General features: G+C 38.3%; 1 protein-coding gene across 33 annotated transcripts in view; it reads left to right on the top strand.

Moving 5' to 3' along the window:
* Celf2 (CUGBP Elav-like family member 2) overlaps positions 1-17,763 on the top strand; it is an 808,044-nt gene that overhangs the window by 773,796 nt on the left and 16,485 nt on the right. For 27 of the 33 annotated variants that reach the window (XM_074056689.1, XM_074056688.1, XM_074056690.1 and 24 more), the window contains one exon: positions 12,147-12,266. In XM_074056689.1, coding sequence (XP_073912790.1) covers positions 12,147-12,266 — 120 coding nt within the window. Of the gene's footprint in view, positions 1-12,146; positions 12,279-17,763 lie in introns of all 33 variants that reach the window. The other 6 variants (XM_074056685.1, XM_074056675.1, XM_074056694.1 and 3 more) reach the window with 1 other exon arrangement.

The following is a 17,763-nucleotide window of genomic DNA, read 5'->3' as shown; positions in this document are numbered from 1 at the left end:
AATTAGAACCCTCACCAAAGTTTTGCCTTATTGGAGTCCTCATTTTGGTGATGCAGCCAGTGTGTTAGGCACTAGTAAAACACAATGAGAGCTGGTTGGAAGGACCTCTGAGGCCACCAGGCCTAGCCCCAGGGACTGCAGAAACCCCTTCCTATATGACTCTCCAGGGCTTTCTGCTTTCTTATTTCTACAGACAGGAACAACACACCTCTGTCACTTTAGAAGACTTCTATCCTCAGACCGTTCTCCTTTCTATTTATCTGAAATCTGCCTCTTTAAAATTCTGTCCACAGATCCTAATTTTGTTCTCCTGAGCTATAAAGATACCTTTTTGATGTATGGACCTATGACTGGTTTGCTCTTTCTCACTCAACTTGACTTTCATATTGGATCATCCTTCTGGATGCTCTCAAAACTATACACACAGACTGGCTTTCTTTTTTTTTTTTTTTTTTTTTTTTTTGATGGTGATATTGGGAGTTGAGCCCAGGGCCATGTGCAAGGCACTCTACCACTTTAGCCATACACAGTATAACAGGAAAAGCTACAGAATTTATCATCATCCATGCAGTTGTCTCTTCAAGTGTTACAAAATGTAACTTCTCCTTTTGAGGACAGAATGACCAGAGTCCCCTCCTTCATATATAGACTCAAGAAATGTTTATCACCTACTATCCATCAGACATTGGTGCCATCTTGTTGATTCTCGCATCCATTCTCAGAGATAGGTTACATTTCTCCCTCATTGTGGATTGTTACTAAACCTCAGCTAAACTGAGCAGATTGACTGAGCTCTTACAGATTGGAAACGACAAAGTCAAAAATTAAGAGTGGATCTAGGTGACTACAAGTTCATTGCCTCTGTAAGCAAATCTCTATAGTAGCCAAAAGTTCAATCCAAGAGGCAAAAGAGGATTTTTAAATTCAGTATCAGCACAGTATTAACTCTATGGAACAAGTCAGCTGCACTTAAATTCTGGCTCTACCGTTTACCGTGGTGTGACCTTCCTTCCACAGAATGACTGTAAATGACTAAATGAGCTAATACACTAAAATGCTTTGAACAATAGTTAGCCCATGGTAAGAACTCAAAAAAATATATTAACTGTCATCATTAGCTTTATTACTGGTGAAAGAAAATAGGAAAATATATTAGCTTTCTGTTGCTGCTGTGACAAGTTACCACAAATCTGATTGCTTCAAACAATACATATTTAATTACCTTACAGTTCTATAAATCAGAAATCCAACATGCTCATTGAGCTGAGGTACAGGTATCACCAGGCTGAATTCCTTCTTGAGACTCTAAGGGGAAACCCATTTCCTTGCCTTTTCCGGCTTCTAGAGGCCACCTACTTGACTTGGCTCCTGGCCTTCTCCTCCATCTTCAGAGTCAGCACTGTTGAGTCAGATCCTTCTCATGCTGCCATATTCCTGGATTCTTCTCTTCCAATCCCTCTTCCACTTACATGAGCCCACTCAGATAATTCCAGACAATCTCCCCATCTTCAGGGTCAGCTAATGAGCAACTATAATTCCATCTGCAGTTTTAGTTCCTCTTTGCCATGTAACTAACATTTGCATAGGTTCCAGGAATGAGGACATGGACATCTTGGGGGAAGAACATTAATCTGCTTACTCCCTCTCAAAACATAGCTCTTAAAATCCAAATGAGCTTATCTACCCACCCAGGAGTAGAGATATTAGGACAAGGTAGAGAACAGAAAGTACCTTATCAAGTTTCCATAGCATGTTGTATTTCAACTAAGTGCCCCTTCCTTGGTCCAGTGGGTATCAGATCCAACCCAGTCTCTCCATTCAGATAGTCACTCCTCCAGTGAGCAAAATGAAGATCAACATAGGTAGTCTAGGTTTCCATATGGCAGGGAAAGGTACTTTTTCCTGGGAAATAGAGTTTAAGTCCTTTTTTCTCTGGAAGACTAAGAAAAGGCATTTATCTCTGGCACAAACCACCTTAAAAAGAAAACTTTTTTGGGGGAAAGGCCTTGGGTACCCTAAATATATGCTGTACCACTTATCTATACCTCCATCCACAAATGAAACTTTTTGTTAAGGTAAGTCATACCTGTTATTTGGACTGGTTTAAGAGAGGTTTCCATACAACTGTTATATATTTAAATGGCAAAAGCCATTTAGCATCCTTTCATGCATGGGCTTCCCACTCACAACTGAAAGCTGACTCTCATCTGTGCCCCTCACTCATATGCACTAGGCCAGGCTATTCAGCATTCTGATTCTGTGCTTTCCCATCTTTGAAGTGGAGGGAAGATTCCTGTCTAGTTCACAGGTTGCCTGGAGGATCCCACTTGCAGTGAAAGAATGTGTCTGAGAAACTTGTTATTATTGTTGATGAGGACTAGAAAAGAGAAACAAGGCCTTGCACTGATTTAGTGGGTCCAGCTCTCAACTTTGTTTCAGATACTAAGACAGCATCTATTCCAGGTGTACTGTTTTCTTTTGTTCTTCTTTTTTAGACCCTTGAATAATATGTGGCCTAATGACGAGGCACACAGTATGTGTCCTATAGGTTTGACCTGGACCAAGAAACCAAGAAAATACAATGGATGTATTGCTTACCCATGACAAACCACAGCTCTGAGGATAAAGAACCTGTCCTGTCTCCTCAACTTAAGTTGGTATTTGGGAATTACCCAGTTTGGAGTGTTTCTAATAGTGAATTAACCCAGTTAAATCAGCAAAAAAAATCCTGTGATAAGTCAGAGTAGGCATGTCCTCACCACTGGTCTTCTTTGACCACCTCACTTCCCTCATTCTCTTACATCCCCCTACCCACACACACACACATACACACATGCACACACACACAGTTTTCAAAAAAGGACACACTGTGCCTGTTTACCATGTGAGTTAATAACATGGCTTTTGTTTACTGCATGCCCATTTTCTTTGTGGTTAGCCAGATGGCCAGAACATTTGGGTGCTCATAGACAGGTTTAAAGAGTGGTACAGCAGGCTTCAAATGCAATGTATGGCAAGTTATCACTGCCACCATTGTGAGAAAGTTAAGGCAAGCTTTGCTGGCCCCTACTTGCATTCCTTCTGGTTATATTCTGCATCTTCTTTTTTGGAATGGAACAGCCTTCTACTAACAAAGGTGTTCTGGGTAATTATAATCCAACATTTGTATACCACCTTTCTCTGGAAATGTTCCTTTGACACTTTGTAAATGGCTTGAGAAAGTGAAGGGTATAGTTCTCAGTGGAGACAGCAGGGAGTTTTAGATAGGCAGAATGTAGTTACCCAAGACAACCTGCTGTTTGTTCTGCTAAGAAAAAATAGCCGGCTGCATTTAACTTGTCTGTTGTGTCGAGGGTCTCTTTATCATGTATCTACTGAACACTTTGTTTTTAAGTACTTGAGATTGACTGTGTGACAAATTTGGGTTTTTCTTTTGGTTTGGATAGATTGTTAATATCCAAAACATTCTTAAAGGTAGCTAGATATGCAATAGAAGTATCTCTTTCCAAATGAGACTCGACTTAGGGTGAATTTTCAAAGTATTGTGCAATTTTGCAGATTACATGAGGTCTTCTCTCTTTAAGGCACTTCATCTAGTTAGTTTTTCATAGTCTTCTGCTTCATTTCTCTCTGTCCTGTTCTTTACCTTCTCCCCATTTTTCTACTAGAATTTCACAAAAGAAGTCATAGACTAACATACTGAGAACAGCATAATAAGAGGTGAGAAACTATTTTCAGTTCAGTTACTATTACCAGTCTCCCTAGACTTTTAAATAAATTTTAAAAACTCAACATGTAAACAGATATCTTATTTGCATATTGTTTGTCAGTTACAAAATGGTCCCTCTACACAATGTAAGCTGCAAAAACTAAGGCCCTAATATATATATATATTTTTTTTTTCTCCTGCAATTACAATGACTATACCACAGCATCAACATTGTACAGTTTGCCAGGAATGGGAAGCACTACTTCCTGACCAGCAAGCCTTCTCCAAGTTACTTATCTGCATGCTTTGGCATCCTTGCTTCTCCCACTCTGGTGACAGTGGCAGCCAAGTCCAAGGCTTTTCCTACATGAACAGGAGCTCTGCATGTTTCTCATATGACCCAGTTCCTCAGTTTCCTCTCCTGCATAGTCTATCCCAGTTTGCTTCCTCTGCTGTGTGAGGAGTATCTCACTCAATCTATTCTTTTCCAAGTCCTTCCCAAGATCTAAATGAAGTGTGTGAAAAGGGGAAAAAATAAATAGAGCTCTGAAAATAGGGTAGCAGTGCTGGAGTTATCTTACTAGCTACAGTTCATCAGGACAAATTCCTGTAATTTTCCTTTGTCCTAATAAAATACTGGTTTTCACGACAGTGTATTAAGCTCCTTTGCAATGCAAGAAGTGGAGCCAGTTTTTTTTCTCTAAAATTGTTGTAAAGTTTGGATTAGTCTCATCGTGCCATAGCCAGTGCAGTACTTATATGGTTGCTGTTGGCATGTTATGTGTTTTTCCATCCTTTCACAAGCTCATGATGTGATTTTTTTCATTTAACAGTGGTTTGAAAGCAGTGTGCATTCAGTGGAAACCATACTTCATAGTTTGAATTTTGTTTTTTTCCCAACTAGCCATATGCAATACAATACTTTCTCATGCTGCTGGACAGCAGCAGCAAGCCACAGCTCCCAGTTAGTTGCAGGATCACAGGGAAAAACACCAGTCCTCTACAGTCCTGTGTAGCTAAGCTAGAATGGTCAGTAGGTTAGGTGTATCAAGTATACTTCTGACTTGGGATATTTTCAGTTTGTGATGGGTTTAGTGAGATGCAATCCCATCATAAACTGAGGAGCATCTGTATTTCCAATTTATTTGTATCTTTGAATCTTCAGTATGTCTCCTTTGGTCAGACTAGTTAGATCTCATTCTTGAATTTCTTTGTTAAATGTAATCTGACAGTTGGGCATCAGTGGCTCACGCCTATAATCCTAGCTATTCAAGAGGCAGAGATCAGAAGGATTGTGGTTCAAAGCCAGCCCAGGCAAATAGTTCCATGAGACCCTATTTCGAAAAAAACCCTTCAAAAAAAAGGACTGGTGGAGTAGCTCAAGGTGTAGGCCCTGAGTTCAAGTCCCGGTACCGCAAAAAAAAAATTTAATCTGACAATACTGCCTTTTAATCAGTGCTTTTACGAATATGGTTGAATTTATGTCTGTCATTTTACTTTTTATATTTATTTATTTTGAATATTTAAAGATGCTACATTTTGACTTCATATTTTTTATTTGTATTGTTATGATGCTATCCTTTTTATTATCATATTATTGTTGAACTGGGGATACATTGAGATTTACAAAAGTTCTTAACAATAGGGGGAAGGTGGGGGGGCAAAGTGGTAGGAGGATGAATATGGTGCAAACAATGTATACACATGCATGTAAATGCAAAAATGGTAACTGTTCCAGGAATCAGAGGAGGGGAATTACTCTGATTTGTAAATGCTACAGTATACCCACACCCAGAGCAATTAAAAAAAATTCTTACAATATACCATAATTGAGTTCACCCTACCCTCATTCCTGGAATAGTCTCAACAGGTACTTTTTATTTTCTAATTTCATGTCTTCTTGTTTCTCTAGTCTTGCTTTTTGCTTTTATTTTACATTAAGTGAATATTTTCTAGTATAACATTTTAATTTCATTAATGTTGTTTTTCAGTGTTTTAAAATTTTACTTTCTTAGTGGTTACTCTAACAGTTATAATATGGATCCTGTCTTATGAGAATCTGCTATAATTTATAATCTTAATTTCAGTAAAATATATAATGTTCCTCATATAATTCATTCCCTTCCTGCTTTTTTAATGCTATTATTTATGTACATGTCTATATATGCTGAAAACCCAACATTATTATTGTTTTACTACTACTTTACATTATCTAAAAGAACAGAGGACAGGAAGCACATACTTATATAGTACATTTGTAACTTTCATATTTACAGGTCCTCTTCCATTCTTCCTAAAGATTTGAGTTACCATCTGGTGTAATTTGCCCGCATCTACCTCCTTTGTGCTGTTATTGTCAAATATATTACATTTCTGTATATTATACACCCAACAATACAGTTATATACATTGTTCTATTCTAATGGTTTTTAATTTAGTTAGGAGGAAAAAATGCAGTTATACTTCCAAAATTACATAATTACTTTTATTGGTGTGTGTGTATGTGTGTGTGTGTGCACATATTTATATTACTATCTGAGTCACTTGCTTATAACTTAAAGAACTTCTTAATTTCTTGTAAGGCAGATCTGATAATGCTTTTGTCATTTTTTTTCATCTATAAAAAATTTTTTTCCTTTAGATTTAATAGATAATTTTGATGTATAATTTTTAGTTTTCTTTTCAACACTGAATGTATCCTGAGTTTTTCAAGATAATAATTCCACAGTTTCTGCTGAGAAGTCAGCTGTATATCTTACTAGGATACCTTGAACATAACAAGTTTTTTTTCTCTTGTGCTTTTTTCTCTTTGCCTTTGACTGTCAGCATGTTTTCCGTTACGTAGCTCCCATCCAAGTATTAACCAGGCCGGACCCTGCTTAGCTTCTGAGATCAAGTGCATTCAAGGTGATATGGCTGTAGACTTGAGTATAGATCTCTTTGTGAAAAAGTTGTACTTTCTCCTACTCTGTTGATTTTCTTGAATGTATCAATTAATGTTGTCATCATATTTGGGAAATTATTAGCCATATTTTTTTCAAAAATCTCTGGCCTGTCTCCTTTTGGTACATGCATTACATGGATGTTAGTGTGCTTAATGGTATCCCATAGTTCTCTGAGGTTCTGCTTACTTTTCCTCCTTCTCTGTTCCTCAGAATGTGTAGTATCTATTATTAATACATCTTCAAGTTCACTCATTCTTCTGCCAAACCTACTATGGAACCCTATAGTGAATTTTTCATTTCAGTTCTTTTCAACTCCAGAACTTTCTTTGTTTTTATAATTTCATTTTGTTGATAGTCTTTGATTAAACACTGCTATGCCTTTCTTTAATTCTTTAAGAATAATTTCCTTTATTATTTATAAATCTCTTTGTAATACTTGCTTTGAGGTCTTGTCTGCTAAGTCTAATATCTGAGACCCCTCAAGCATACTTTCTGTCATCTGCTTTTTTCCTTTGTGCAGACCATACTTTCTTTGCATGTATTATGTTTGTTAACAATTGGACATTTTAGATAAAATAGCAATTGTGAATACTGATCCTCCTCACTCACTACATGTCCCGCTTCCGCCACTGGCTTTGTGTTTGCTTATTTGCATAGCAAACTTAGGAAGACTATTTTGGTGAAGTATATTCCCTTGTAGTATGCCTCTAATGTCCTTCCTCAGAAGGCACAGCTGTGAGTGACATTCTTACTTTTCATTTTTAATGGCATCATTCTTCTAGATGACTCTCTCTGACTGCCTTTTTGCTTAATCTTTGTTAGGTTTTGGCTGATGTTTCTACTGTTAGCCTCCACTTATTTCTAGTTGTTTTCCTCTACTGCTTTTGGCCTGTAGCATACATTGTACCCTACCCCACCACCCCAGCCCGATCTGATTGAAGTCAGGCCCTTTTTCAGGGGTAATGTCTGAGCTGGTCCTCCAAGCATGCTCTGGCCCAGGATGGCTTTTCTGGCTCCCTGGTTAAATGTTTGTTAAACTTTTTCCTGATCTAGTATTCTCTTGTGGACCTGTCGGCCTCTTAATTGTTCACCACCAAAGTTTTTCTTGTCTTCTTTAGCACCTTAGGCCTTAACTTTCCCACACTCAATCCCAAATAAATTAATTTCCCTTTAGAAGACCCATGGAGTTCTGTGTTTTTATGGTATCTCACCCTGTTGATAGAGCCCCTGTGTCACTACTCCAGAACTGGTACAGGGACAGCAGCCTGCTTTTCTCTTTCCTTTTTTTTTTTTTTGAGGGGGTAGGATGGTTGGGGTTTAAACTCAGGGCTTCCTGCTTGCAAAGCAGGTGCTCTACTGCTTGAGCCACACGTCCAGTCCATTTTCCTCTGGTTATTTTGGAGATGGGGTGTCATGAACAATTTATTGGGGGGGGGTGGGAGGGCTGGCCTCAAACTCCAGTCCTCCTGATCTCACTTCCCAAGTAGCTAGGATTATAGGCATGAGCCACTGGCACCTGGCCAGCCTGCTTTTCTTTGAATGAAATCTCTGGTCTTCAAGAGGGTTGCTGTGCAAAGGTAGTGGGTGGCACTTGGTCTTCCTGCCTTTCCTTTCCTTGCATAATGAATGGGACCAGTACCTTCTCTATTAGTAAAGGCTGGTTGAGGAAAGGATCTCCATACTTCTTGGCTTGGACAAGAGCTTCTGTAACATGGAAGAAAAGTGTTTCTTGATTTGCATATGAGCTTAGGACAATTTCCAGAGACCTTTAAATGGTTGAATTTTATAATTTTCATTAGTTATGGTTGTTTCACTGGGGAGAAGATCCACAGATATCCTTATAATGCCATTCTAGAAGTGCTTCCTATTAACACCTAAAATCAGGTAAAAGTTTTTCAAGCTTTTATTGCTAGTTTAGAATCAAAACATGCATATGGGATAATCTTTATCCCCTTGCTCATTGGCATAACGATCTGGTAAGGACTATTACATGTAGACTGACATCAGATACAGTTCCCAGGAAATATGCCAGATGTGGGTGGGAAGAACTTTTGTTTCTGGCAGTTTGGGTGGACTAAGTTATCAGAAAGAGCACCCTTCTGAAAAAAAAAACTAACAAGCGTAGTAAGATATTGTTATAAACATAACTATTTTAATCATATCAATAACTAGTAAATTAGCAGAATACCCAGAAATCAATAATTAAGTAAAAGGGGGAAACCAGAGAAGTAGCACATTGGAGGTGGCTTTCACCTTAAGGATATTTAATAAATTAAATAAACTTGAGTGTCAGTTCTCAAAGCCTCTTTGTGCATAAGGAGCACGGAGAAGTTCAGAGGCATCTAGGAGAAAACCATTCCCATATAAATCGGAAACCCTAAAAGATTGAACTGTCAGTATAAGATGAAGAAGGAATAGTCACCTTCAGAAACTATAAAAAGAAGTGCCTTTCTCAAAACCTAGTGCTAAATGGGGATAGGGAGATTTCCTTCTGAGCGTTTATAACAGTAAGTCGGCCCTCACATGAGCTTGCAACCCAATTTTAATTTTTCTGAGTGGTCAGAAATCCTCAGCTCATTTAAAGCAGTCCCCAGTCTGTCCTTTCCTCTAATGCCTACCATGCAGAATCAAATTAAAGCATCCCTGAAAGAACCCATCTTCAACGCAGGCCTCAGAGACTTCCCAGAAACAATGTTCAAAACAGTTGAGATCGCAATTTTATAAAAAATCACAAAATGCACAAGTAAGCTAAGGACCAAGAGTGAGAGCAACAGAGATGAGTTAGACACCATACCAAGAAGCCACCAAGACTTCTGATAACAAAATTGTTAGCACACAGCATGAAAGGAAGTACAATTAATATGTTTATAGAAATTTAAGGAACTTGAAAAGTGAAAAAAGCAACTCATCATTAAAGTGACCAAGCATATTGATAAAATAAACTTCTAGAAATGAAAAACAATTAAAGGGCTAACAGAGTATCCCAACCGGTAGAGCACTTGCCTAGCAAAAGTGAGGCCTTGAGTTTAATCCCCAGGACCACCAGAAAAAATTTTAAGGATAAAATTAAATGGCTATGTAAATTTAAGAGCATAGTATATGCAGTTGAAGAAAGAATTTAGTGAGCAAAATAGTTTGTGAAATAAATATTTGTTGGTTACTTGGGGGTGACTATTCATTTACCTCAACACAATGTACTGCCTCTTGTTTCCATTATTACTATTGATGTGTCAGGTATTGAGATATATAATTATATTCCTTTGAGGGTATTTTTTGTCCTCTCTGGATGCTTTAATATCTTTTCCTTATCTTTGGTATTCTGTGTGGTGAATACAATTATGGATTTATTTTCATTTTTGTCACTTAGAACTCATTGGGATTCCTGAATATGTGTTGTGGTCTGTTTGTTTATTTGCTTGTGTGTTTGGGGGAGTGTTTTGTAAGTTTCGTGTGGTTTCTTCTTTTGTTTATTTTGATCTTTTATCAGTTCTGGAAAGTTCTTGGTCATTTATTTTTCTTGTATTTCCTTTTTCTCATTCTCTTTTTCCCCCTGAGGATCTTCGACTAGATATGTTAGACCTATTCCATATCACTTAACATCTCACATTTTCTATCTCAGTTTCTCAGAATAATCTCCACAAAAATCTTTTCAACTGTGAAGCTAAAGGTTATTGCTAATTTTTCTTTGCATAATAATAGGCTTGGGGTTTTAAAACCACATGTCTATAATTGTGAGAACTGAATACTGAAATATGTATGGGTGAGATAAATAAGGTCTGAAATGTATCTTAAAATACATTTTATGAGAGGGGTAGGTTGGTTCTTAAACATTCTAGAATCTGGATGTGGGTTTATAGGATTTTGTCTTGTTACTATCTCTGCTTTTCTATGTTTGAAAAGTTTCATACTATAAGAGGACAGAAAACATTGACTTGATTATATATAATAAAAAAAAACATATTTATATAATAAAAAAACAGTGTAAGATGTCAGAAACCAATGCCATACATGAACAGAAATTTGACAAGATGGGGAACTCATTTTTTAGGAATTTTATTTGGCCTCGTCCAAATAAAAGGTACATTGCAAGTTATGCTGTATAGTCTCTGAAGGCAGTGCAAGAATGAGTTATACTTGGGCAGGAACATTCTAGGAGGATGGGTGAAGTTGCTGGCTATTCGAGATGGAAAGAAAGTTTATATGCTCAGGATTTCACATCTAGAAAAGGACCAAATGCTTCTTTCACCAGTTGTCAGAATTAAGTTCAGCCTTTACCTTCATCACCATTATAAAGTAAAATGATATCCTTGGAGAAGATCATATTATAAAGCCATTCCATTGCAAGATAATTGGCATATTAAGAAGCAAACATAAATACAAAAGGAAGCCGCTTTGGAAAACCACTTTGGGAATCATGGTACACACCTGTAATCCCAGCTATAGTGGGATGCATGAAAGAAGAGTACCACACAAAAAAAGAAGCTAGTCAGAAAAGGTCACCTATTTTATGGTTCCTTTTATATGAAATATCCAGATTAGGCAAATCCAGAGAGACAGAAAGTAGATTGGTAGCTACCAGGGTTAAAGGGGACCAGAGGGAGGTGGAAAGTGTGATGGGCTATACAATTCTTTGGTGGGGGAGGCACAGTAATAAAAGTTATTGTTATCTAAAGGTAGATAACAATGGTTGTACAACTCTGAATATACTGAAAAACACTGAGTTATAGATTGTAAAGGAATCAATTGTATGATATGTGAATTATACTGCAGTAAAACTGTTATTTTTTAAAAAGGTGGTTTCTTTTCTGAAAACTAGGATAGGAGAAAAAGGTTTGTACCAAAATGGTTTTATTTCCTTAACATTAACACTGCCATCTGGATCCTAAAGTTTTCTGTCAAACTCAGGAAGATGGAAAATTTTCTTATTTTTCCCAAAAATTCACTGAGAATATTCAAGTCTGAAGGAGAAACAATAAAAAAGATACAAACTGCCACCTTGTTCTCCCACCAGCCTTTTGTTTGAGTAATTTCTCAGCCTGGATGACAAGGACGCTAAGAGGGCAGAGTCTACTAAAGTGGGCTAATGGAGGATAACCCAAAATGGCAGGCCTTTCATTCACAAGCACTCCCCTACTAACCACTGTATTAGAAAAACAGAACAATGATCATTTTAAGGATCAAAATGATCCTCAGATATGCAGTGGTGGGGATGGAAACCAGGGACATGAGTGTACAAAACACCCACTCTGCATTGAACTATATCCTCAGCCTGCTCTGATGATCTTTTTAATTACCAAATCTAATTGACAAAATGACCAGCAGTACAATACCATTCGTCTTTTACAGGGAAAAACATGAGGGAGGATCACAGACTTGCAACAATTAAGTAACTCCTCAGTTTATCTGCTGTGATCATGACAGATTACTTTTCAGTCTAGTTGGCTTCCACTCATCTTGTGCTTTTTCTTTCTTTTTTTTGCTTTGTTTTTCAGTGGCTGCTTCAACCCCCAACTCCACTGCTGGTGCAGCCATGAATTCCTTGACCTCCCTTGGGACTCTGCAAGGACTGGCTGGAGCCACTGTTGGATTGAATAATATTAATGCACTAGCAGGTACCATAAACAGTGAGTATTTGTTGCTCTGGTGGACAGCCTTCCCCCAAATTCTCCACAGAAAATGGTCAGCCAGAAATGACCTAAAAAGGATATGGAATGGGGAGAACTAAAACTTGGGATGGAGGAGCACATACTTTAACAAGGCAAGAGTTATCCCCATTTATATTATCTCACAAATGCCCAACTACTTCCTACCACCAGTTTCTTTCCAAATATATAGTATAAGTCAAGTTTTGAGGAATTTGGTTTGGTCTTGGTTTTCTTCTGTTCTGTTGTGAGACAGTGTGTTTTGATAGAAAAAAATGGAGTGGAAGTTGGGAAGCATGTGTCCCATCTCTACTGCTAATTAACTATAGGAGCTCAAGCAAATCCCTGGTCCCTCTCTGGGCTTCAAAGCATCCATTTGAAAATTGAGGGTTCTCGATCAGATGTTCTTACAGGTGCCCTCCAACTTTAAAATTCAAAGATTCTTGACAATTATGTAGGGGAGAACATGAGGCTTTGGAAAGCATGAAATGAAACTGAGTGGGGAAGAGGCACTGACATAAAGGGCATTGTCTGGAATCTTTATTAAGCATGAGTCTTTCTACAGCAATAACTATATAAAAGAGCACCATTTTACTGTAGTGGGTGAGACTTACCAAATTACACTTGGGTTAAAAACATAGAGACTCTAGGATTTACTCTACAAAACAGACCTGTATCTCTTCCTGGCTTTTTAGATGCATATGTGGGTTGAGTGGCCAGACCTAAGGATGAGTCATGTTTTAAGCTCTTGCACTGTAGAAACTAATCCTCAGACCTCAAAGGGGATGCCTAATTTGCCTGTCCCTCCATCCAGTCACCCTGGTTGCTTGAGAGTATCCAAGCCCAAGAAGACCATGACAGCCAACAGAGCTTTTGAGTTTTGCACTAGTTGGCTACCCTCCTGCCCATACAGCCTAACACCTCTGCCCATTTAGGCTTCTAATAAAGAAGTCGTCATTTGCCCTACTTTAAGCCATGATTCAAAGATTAGTAAACTGGTTTTAGAGCATGATCAGATCATACAATTTTTAAAAGCCAGTAATTCCAATAATTTATGTTTGAAAGCTCGAAAGGAATAATGCAATTTTATTTGGTTGTAAAAAAATCCAAATTTCTTCCAAATAAGGATTAACTTATATAACCCTGTTAAGGCACTAAATCATATGTTTAGGAGTAGAAAATTTTCAGGTTTTATTAAGTCCTTTCAGATGCTCTGGGAAAACCAAATAAAAACTTGGACTGAGTTTTATCTGACCATAAGGAAAAGAAAACCTTTTCCTGTCAAATATAATGGCTTTTGATTAGCATATAGTAGCTTACCTGGTAACCATGTGACAGCCAGAATGTTTTTATTCCAATTAAAACTGCCTCTAGCTTTTACGTTTTCCAGCAGCCACGTAGGAGCCTCATGACCTTGACTCCTGTTTCTGGTACAGCTACTCTTTTTGACCTTGTCCTGCAGAAGCACCAGCCCACTTGTCTTTCACCTAGGTTGAGGATGTATGTGTTCGCACACATCCCTCATGCTGCTTCTCTTGCCCCAGGACCTAGTTCCCCTCAAACAAGGACTTTGATTTGATCGCCTGCCTGTCCTTGGTCTGCAGAGTAACAGGCCAGTGGGAATGGTTGTCCTCCTCAGCACGTGCTCATGACTGCTGTGTGTCTGTCCTCTCGTCTGCGTCCTGCTCCTCTCCACCCTACTTTGTTGTATGTTACTGGGCTTTTCCCATCCTTATCTTGAGAACCAAGGGGTCTTTGTTGAATGGCAGAAAAACCACAACTAGTTCTTGTGTAGGGTCATAATACAAAACTTGCTCTGGCAAGGACAACAGGCTTAAATTATTTTGCTTCTTTTAATTCTTTGCCATTGAGTTAATAGACATATGTATAATTTGTGGGAAATTAAGAAATAATGTTTCTTTGTGAAACTAGAACATAACCTCTACCAGTCAGCATGAACCAGGAAAAATGTTTAACCAAAAAGCATGCACAAATGGCAATATGTTCTTTCTCATTTGATAAGTGTCACTAGTACAGAGCTCTTTTACAGTCTGAACATTTTAGAAATTTTTGCTGCTTGTCTTAAATTAAATATCAAGGGAAAACCTGCTAGGATGGAGTATCCTCTCAGATCATTCTTCCTCAGCAGAAATGATAATGCTACCTGTCCTACTGGATAATTCTCAAAGAAGGCAATCAAGAAATGATTACAGTCAGCTCCTACAAGAGTTGACCACACCTGCTATATCATTGCTGTTTCCTATGGTACCATTACTACCATAGGAGAGGATTATGGCTTTCTGAATAAAACTAACTCTTCCATGGACAAAGCAGCCAAGAGGCTAAGATGTTCCCTGCCAGAGGGCCCCACCTCCCCTGAAGGGGTATTTTTGGTTAGTAGCTAAGTGAGACTGTTTTACAACTTTTTCCTTCATTAGTGAATTGAGATGCAAAAAGAAAGAAAGAAAAAACAATACAACTCCCTAAAGATAAATCTGGAATCAGCAAGCTCAGAAGAAGGAATAAGGGTTATTCAGGGTTTTATCACCTTTGGATTACTTGAGGGTTCCTTGGGCATGTTTTGTAGATTGCTATCTGAACTAAGACAAAGGAAATGCTTAGGACAAAATGTCCACCTGAGTTTGTACCTTACTTGGTATGTTTAAATGTAAGTGGCATCCTTATTTTTATTTATTGAAATTGCATAATCTTACCATATAGTGCTTAAAATTACAACTGGTTGAACATATCTAGCCACAAATGCCTGGTAAGTAGAAAAAAGAGGAGAGATTTGGGCATGCCATTGTAGCTTGTCACTCTTTATTTGCACTGTAGGATCACTGTTAGATACACAGCCCCATGTACATTTGTGACCGTATTAACATACACATACATGAAAGTGCCAGTAGTTGTAATCCTATTTGGATACCCTGGTCCCAGACATTTTATACTTAGGTTCTTGCATATTAGCTTGTAGCTTAGAAAGATGTATCTCATCTCTGCAAAGTAAAACTATCTCAGTAAATAGGTTATAAACCTACGAGAACATACACATTCCTCTCTCTCTTTTTATTTAGTATACAACATAACAGGGTGGCTTACAAATAAATGTAGTCTGCTTATGGTACACTACCTCTGATTTTATTCTTCAGTACCATCTCCATGGTGGCCACAAATTATTTGTGGGTGTGTCCATGTCATTTTAATAGGTTTTGTCAGTAACGTCACAGCTCCTTGGTCTCTGTCAGTTGAGGACCACTAGAGAGTGATTAGTATAAAGGACTCAGCAGTCAGCCTGCACACCAGCCACATTGTCAGACCAGTTACGGAGCCCTCCCTTGCAGAAGTTTACCACACCTGTCATTTTCTCTCAGCTTTCCACATCCAAATAGCAGGCATGAGAACCTAGATTAAATGGGAGGAGATGGTCGGTCCGTTTGACCTTTTCAAGGAAACGTCCTATTCTTTTTAAGTGGAAGCATTTTATTCAACTTAACCTTCTTCATACCTCTACCTCTGTTGTCCAGGGCTTCTAGAGGTGATCACGTATAGCAGCTGAGTTGACAAGTGTTGTCTTTGATACCATGGTTATTTAATATAGAATAACAACATCAGGTAATTCACAGGAATTACTCCCAAAAGTTTAAATATTCCTTTGATAGTTCTTCAAATTCTTCCATGTTATCTACTCCCCTGGATTTGGGAAACACCTCACCCACCAGATTTTCCAAAATAGTTTTGGGTTTAAATATTTGTAATACACTTGTCAAAACTTCCATCTTTTTTGTCTAAAAAGATGTTATGCCATAGAGAAGGAAAGCCCTGAGATGGAGAGGACAAACCCAATCTCTCTTACCTATAGAAGTCCCTGCATAACCCCCTCTTTGGCATCTATAGTCCATCTACCTAGCGCCTTCTCTGTCACCTCCCTCACCTTCTTCAGGCAGGCAAGACCAGACACAACTATCATTTACATGCACAGTACCAACAGAAGCAAACAGAACCCTCCAGAAAATAGATCTCCTCTGTGGTACAGCCCTAAAACACAACCAATCACTGTGAAATATAGCCAGGAGAGATGGAGGACATGGCTAGAATGTCATTTGCTAGAGCTTCCAGCCTCACAAAGACTCATTTAGTCCTGAAATATATTTCCAGTGTTTCAGAAGTTCATTTTGTTTCTTTTTTAAGAGGAAAAAAATGGCAAAACGGGGGAAAGAGTTCAAAGTCAAAGATAATCCTTCAGACATGGACAATAAAAAAAGGCCACATTCCAGAAGGAAGGGGGCTGGGGCACAAGTGACCACTGCAATAAAATACCACCTGTGTGTATTAGCCCCCCCAGAAAAGCCAAGTCAAAGAGATTACATACAGGGCTTATGTGGCAAGACCTGAAAACTCCAAGACAAGACCACCATCTGACAAGCTGTTAGGATAATGTGACACTCTCGCCCATTCCATGGGCAAGAATTTCTAGACACAGAATTTCCTACAACATAAGAATTTGAGTTTCCAGAGGAATGTGCTCACCACTTGATCATCATCTGTATCCCTAGGAACTGTTAACACACTGACAAAAGTAGAACTGATAAAACTCACCCCATCCCAATTGTTTTACACCTTCCCCTCATGCTCTCAGAAGAGAAACATGGACATTTCTTTGTACAGAATACTGGGAATTAATGATTAAATAATACCAAAGAGCGAAAAGAGAAATGACTCCTAGCCATTTGGCAGCCACAATTATCAGGGATGGACGGGAAGAGAAGAGACAGTGAAGCAAATTTGATTAGTTGATGTCTGAGGGATCATTTAGAGTAATTAGAAGGAGAAACTATCACTAAGCTCTTAACAGTGCTTATTTGCACAAGCAGCTGACAAAAAAAAACAGAGAGATTCCTCCATAATAAAAACCTAAAGTAGATCCACCAGGACCTCTGCTGGCCAACCCCCCTTACCTTACTTTACTGGATCTTCTTGAAATCACTTCCTTTCTCCATGGGCTGTTATTCCATCCTTACAGCCTTCAAACCAGCCTCACCAACCTCCCCAGCCCTCTGTGAAGAGATTGTAGTCCATACCATTTCCCAAGCCCCAGTTATATCTCCTCAAGTTGCAGACCTGAGGTGACATGCAAACCCTCTACCATTATTAAGCTACAGCATAATTCATATGTTGCATGTTGTCCTTTTAGTCCAAGAGATGAAGTTGGCAAAATAACAAACACATACGGTATAAATAGGACATTCCTCACCTTCTCTATTTCGTGTGGAAACTGTAACATTGATAAGGTTGTTCTGCTGCTCAGTTACTCATATCATTTGCATGCATCCTTATCTTAGCTGTCCTCTATTCACATTAGACTTCTTACCAACTTTCTCAGTTAGCCATCCTTCCTACTTTAATACCTCTTATCAATAATCCTAATTAATTTTCATTAATGTTTTCAGTTATTTTTTGTAAGATC

The sequence above is a fragment of the Castor canadensis genome, chromosome 15 (genome assembly GCF_047511655.1).
Source record: "Castor canadensis chromosome 15, mCasCan1.hap1v2, whole genome shotgun sequence".
NCBI classification, from domain to species: domain Eukaryota; kingdom Metazoa; phylum Chordata; class Mammalia; order Rodentia; family Castoridae; genus Castor; species Castor canadensis.
This window is presented reverse-complemented; position numbering and strand designations above follow the sequence as displayed.